We start from the raw sequence: 6,000 nt of genomic DNA on the forward strand, positions 1-6,000 counted from the left end.
AGATGGCCAAAGTTGGCTGAACTCAATGCTGAATAAAGCCAGGACATCATCACACAATGGTGAAGATGACTCTAGCAAAAATAGTGATGATGCATAAAGAAGAAAAAGACATAAGAACAAGAAAACCATAAACTGAAAATGTAATGTTAATTTGTAGGCCTACTTGTGTAATTACTAAATAATTTTATTTAATAAGTTGTGGTAAATGTATATTTTATTTTGTCGAATTTATTTTATTTTACTTTTTTCAGGCAAAATTATTAATAAAGTACGAGATATTCCCATATATAATTAATTTTCATGTGAAGTTAGACCCCTAGAACATAAGAATAATTAAAAACAATACTAAAACATATTGTCGCCGGAAAAAGGGCGTATACAAAGTTCCATATTATATTTATTTACTAATAGCAGGACATACTATTTGCTGTTATGTTTCAATAATTATGTTTTAAATATCCTCGAAAGTATTTAACAGTAATGAAAAACTTTTTCGACGCAACTATGATGAACCTGACAGCTTACAAACATTGAAATCAGTTTATATCAGAACTACATTTTGCCGTATACGCCCTTATTCGGGTGATTCCTCAATTATGAATAATAATCCAATTGCTTGGCGGGCATTTGAATGTGCGACACCCTATTAAAAGATCTACCTACAAAATTTAAGTCGAGTAGAAGAGATTGTTCGGAATTACAACCACTACAACGAAGAAGGACACGTCAGAACGTATCTCAAAGCTATTAATTAACTGAAGCTGTGTGAAGATGAACAGGCAGAAGAGATTGAGTAGGGAATTGAAGTAAATTTGTAGATGGACATAATATATTGTACAATCATGTAGTGGACGTAAAAATGTGGACATAAAATTTGTGCAATTGGACTAAAACAAAGTGGACATATATTTATGGACATAGTGTAATGGACTTTTATGTAATGGACGTAATAAAATGGACATTAAAATTGTGGAGATTATAAAAAGGACCTAACGTCTGTGTTTCGATGCACTACGTCAGCGGTGGCGAAAATATAATCGTGCGCCGAGCCACTGTGTAACCTGCAACATGCATAGCACCTATGGAGGGAGGCGGACACCCGAAGAGAAGTGAAGCAACTGTCTGACTTATTAACGTTTTTTCATTTTCCTGACGTCAAGCACTTAAATATATTTTTGTACAGTACAAGGCTACAAACTAATGTTTAGTACGTGTAACGAAGAAAGAAATGAACAATATCACAACCTAAATTTAAGTCTTCAGAATGTCTCTGCGACAAAGTTTCAAAATCAGGAATTATGTCACTTACTGCAGTCGTAATTGATCACGAAGGTATTTGTCTGTCAGTCGTGATCTAAATTTGGTTTTTACTATTATAATTGTTGAAAATAATTTTTCACAAACATAAGTTGTAGGGAACATGGCTTCAACAGAGCAAGCGAAAGAACGAAGCTTCGGATATTTATTTTTTGGCAAAGATTTGAAAGTTCAACATTTGTCAAGTCCTTACATCTAGCTTTCATTTAACGTCACATTGTAAATCAGTGAGTTCAAATTGAAGAGCTAACCGCATTATTCGTACATCTGCTGAAAAAGGGTTGACGTACAGAGATGGTGATGATGATGATGATGATAACAACAACAACACTTAACCTTTTAATGTTTCATCAGTAACATGTAGTATAATGCCGTTTTATGTTATACAACCGTTTTCCTCGTAATACTTGTGAACAAATCATACATTTAATATTCTCATCATATCGACAGCAAAAAAATGCGTCCTCCCATCCTACTTGGAACTTTCGCACATGGTTTCGAGAGAGACATATGCCACTCGCAGGTCAGAGACAAATGCAAATGGAACAGAGTTTGACTCCAGTGAGTGAGAGGGTGGGGGTTGGCGGAGGTTAGAAGGAAGCGAAATGCACAGCTATCACTGCGAGCCACAATGTCTCGCGAGTCACGTTCTCGCCACGGCTGCACTACGTCATTATATGATGACATCGAACACTAATTCTTAATTTTTACCTACATTTGACTATGTCAAGGGAAATATAGGTATTGTATCTGAATAGGATTCAGCACTTTTCTTCATATGATCCATGTTGAATCTTTCGTACACTACTTTCAACACTTGAATATAAATAATTGATTAAATGGCGATCTTACTCGTGTTAATTATGTAAGCATGTGTGGCTTACAGCTGTTTCGGGTGCTACTTGACACCATCCTCAGAGCCTACTAGATCTCGGCGCTATCTCAACTTCGCTGCCTGAACAATATGAAATATACAGACACACTAAAACACACCCTAATCAAATTCTCAACACACAGATTAATTTCAGAACACACACTATTTGACACAACTCTTCATCACACGAACGCAACCACACAACAGGCAGCGAAGTTGAGATAGCGCCGAGATCTAGTAGGCTCTGAGGATGGTGTCAAGTAGCAGCGAAACAGCTGTAAGCCACACATGCTTACATAATCAACACGAGTAAGATCGCCATTTAATCAATTATTTAAGTTCATAGGACTACTGACAAACTTCAGACTAGCCTCGGAAAGCGCCTCATAAAAATGTTACAGAACCTCTATAAAGGGACCCAAATAAGCATTGAGATAAACTCTGGAGACATTAAATCCGAATATATCAACATGGGTGTCCGACAGGGCTGTTGTATTTCACCTATATTGTTTAATTTGTATATTGACGACGCCATTAGAGCATGGAAGAGAAAATTATTATAGTTGGGTTTTGACAATGACATAAACAGTGATAACTTTGTCTTCACACTTATGTTTGCTGATGATCAAGTAATTGTTTCAAATTCCGAAAATGCACTCCCACGAGCTCTGTTTGAATTGCAGAAAATAATAGAGGTGTATAACTTCGAAATTTCAACTGATAAAACAGAATCTATGGCATTCCAGGGTCCAACGCAAATTCGTTGAAGTTTGTTATTAATAATAAAAAAGGTAAAGGTATCCCCGTAAGATGCCATGAAGGCATTTGGGGGGCATGGAGGTAGAGCCCCATGCTTTCCATGACCTCGGCACTAGAATGAGGTGGTGTGGTCGGCACCACGCTCTGACCGCCTTTTACCCCCGGGAAAGACCCGGTACTCAATTTTATAGGAGGCTGAGTGAACCTCGGGGCCGTTCTGAAATTTTGGCAACGAGAAAAAATCCTGTCACAACCTGGGATCGAACCCCGAACCTTCCAGTCCGTAGCCAGCTGCTCTACCAACTGAGCTAGTTATTAATAATAAATTGTTATTAATAATAAATTGATTAAACAAGTCAACCAGTTCAAATTCCTTGGTTACACACTATCGCCTTTTGAAGAAGCGGATGTCGAACAAAAAACGGAAATATTCAACCGAATGTTTAGTACAATAATTAGAACTTTAAAAAACAAGGCAAGGAAGGAAACAATGTTGAAGTTTTATAAGACGATGGCAGTACCAGCGGGTTTATATGGAGCAGAACCGTGGGTCCTCACTAGTAGAGATAAAAGTAGAATTCAAGCTCCAGAAATGCGGTTCCTTCGCTCAGTGATGGGTGGAACAAGGAGGGACAGAATACGAAACGAAGAAATTAGGCAATCACTGAATATCTACAACTTAAACAACAAAATTGTGGAATATAGACAGAACTGGAGATCCCATGTGGAACGAATGAATGATGAAAGACTGCCTAAATTAATCTTCGGGTATCAACCTAAGGCCATGTATTGTGGGTCCCTATCACCACGGCATGGCGCGTCCTCAGGTTGCGGATAGAGGAGACGGCCTCCAGATATGGAGGGTAGCTGCGAATATATTGAATAAGCAGTCGTGGACAGCCGATAAGGGGTGGTCCTCCAGCTTGGGGGTTGGGCGAAGGGCTAACAACCCATCACCGTAACAAACAGCTTGTTACGAATCCCTACAATAAGTTATGTCTCGTGACCAGAATATTGTACGAAATGGAAATATAAAAATTGGAGATTTATCCTTCGAAGAGGTGGAAAAATTCAAATATCTTGGAGCAACAGTAACAAATATAAATGACACTCGGGAGGAAATTAAACGCAGAATAAATATGGGAAATGCGTGTTATTATTCGGTTGAGAAGCTCTTATCATCCAGTCTGCTGTCCAAAAATCTGAAAGTTAGAATTTATAAAACAGTTATATTACCGGTTGTTCTGTATGGTTGTGAAACTTGGATTCTCACTCTGAGAGAGGAACATAGGTTAAGGGTGTTTGAGAATAAGGTGCTTAGGAAAATATTTGGGGCTAAGCGGGATGAAGTTACAGGAGTATGGAGAAAGTTACACAACGCAGAACTGCACGCATTGTATTCTTCACCTGACATAATTAGGAACATAAAATCCAGACGTTTGAGATGGGCAGGGCATGTAGCACGTATGGGCGAATCCAGAAATGCATATAGAGTGTTAGTTGGGAGACCGGAGGGAGAAAGACTTTTAGGGAGGCCGAGACGTAGATGGGAGGATAATATTAAAATGGATTTGAGGGAGGTGGGATATGATGATAGAGACTGGATTAATCTTGCACAGGATAGGGACCGAGGGCGGCAATGAACCTTCGGGTTCCTTAAAAGTCATTTGTAAGTAAGTAAGTAAGTATCAACCTAAGGACTTCCGTAGTATTGGTAGACCAAGAAAACGATGGCAAGACCAAGAATAAGCAATATGTATGAAGTTCGCAACAGGTCGAGAGGCCTAAAGCGTGATGGTGATGATAATGATGATTTAACTTCATATGACCTGAGTTCGGACTTGAAGTCAAGACCAACTGACTTCTTGAATACAGATCTAAGTCTCGCTTCATGTAAAGTACGTATGTATGTAATCCATGCTTTCTTGAAATAATCTTAGTCTACTTACGGATATCGAGGAGAGAGCAGTAACACTTTTCTGATTCTCTGTTTAGCACTAACTTGTACTCACACGTATACCATGTTATCTTGGCGGAGATGTGCTGATGGACCCCTGATCACTGTTCGCTGACGTCAGATGGAGTCAAACACATGCGATGTCACTGTCACTCAAACACTTTGCAGAATTCACTTTCCTGTGCTTTCAGTTCGACTAGAAAGCTGAATTGATGCGATAATCTGGAAGTAGTATCCTTTGTGTTTCTGTGGAATTCTTGGACCAGTCGTACAGCCTACTTCCTCCCGTGCCTTCGCGTTTATTTCCTGCTGTGTGGCGAGAACTGCTGTTCTGGAAGCTGGACATCAGTTGCGCTCTTATCTCTCGTCCTAGATACTCTGCAGACGTCAGCTCCGAAGGGTCAAGCAGTAAATGCAGTCTTCTAGAAATTATTTTTTTATGAATGTATTTTATGCAATACTCATTTCAGACGCCATTAACAGAAAAACGTTTCAGTAAGATATTTACGGATTTAGCAGACGATTTAGCTCTGGTAGCATACTCAGAAAATGATTTACAGCATTCAATAAGCTATGTACTTACTTACTTACTTACTTACTTACTGGCTTTTAAGGAACCCGGACATTGCCGCCCTCACATAAGCCGGCCATTGGTCCCTATCCTGAGCAAGATTAATCCAGTCTCTACCATCATATCCCACCTCCCTCAAATCCATTTTAATATTATCTTCCCACCTACGTCTCGGCCTCCCCAAAGGTCTTTTTCCCTCCGGCCTCCCAACTAACACTCTATATGCATTTCTGGATTCTCCCATACGTGCTACATGCCCTGCCCATCTCAAACGTCTGGATTTTAATGTTCCTAATTATGTCAGGTGAAGAATACAATGCGTGCAGCTCTGCGTTGTGTAACTTTCTCCATTCTCCTGTAACTTCATCCCTCTTAGCCCCGAATATTTTCCTAAGAAACTTATTCTCAAACACCCTTAATCTCTGTTCCTCTCTCAAGGTGAGAGTCCAAGTTTCACAACCGTACAGAACAACCGGTAATATAACTGTTTTATAAATTCTAACTTTCAGATTTTTTGACAGC

At 39.2% G+C, this 6,000-nt stretch overlaps 1 protein-coding gene across 2 annotated transcripts in view; it reads right to left on the minus strand.

Annotated features, from left to right (window-relative positions):
- Window positions 1-5,241, minus strand: part of LOC138702092 (uncharacterized) — a 42,154-nt gene extending 36,913 nt beyond the window's left edge. The window contains exon 1 of one of the 2 annotated variants that reach the window (XM_069829649.1): window positions 4,963-5,241. In XM_069829649.1, coding sequence (XP_069685750.1) covers window positions 4,963-4,973 — 11 coding nt within the window. In that variant the 5' untranslated portion in view covers window positions 4,974-5,241. Of the gene's footprint in view, window positions 1-4,899 lie in introns of both variants that reach the window. The other variant, XM_069829652.1, reaches the window with a different exon arrangement.
- Window positions 5,242-6,000: the final 759 nt, after the last annotated feature.

The sequence above is a fragment of the Periplaneta americana genome, chromosome 6, assembly GCF_040183065.1.
Source record: "Periplaneta americana isolate PAMFEO1 chromosome 6, P.americana_PAMFEO1_priV1, whole genome shotgun sequence".
Classification (NCBI taxonomy): Eukaryota; Metazoa; Arthropoda; class Insecta; order Blattodea; family Blattidae; genus Periplaneta; species Periplaneta americana.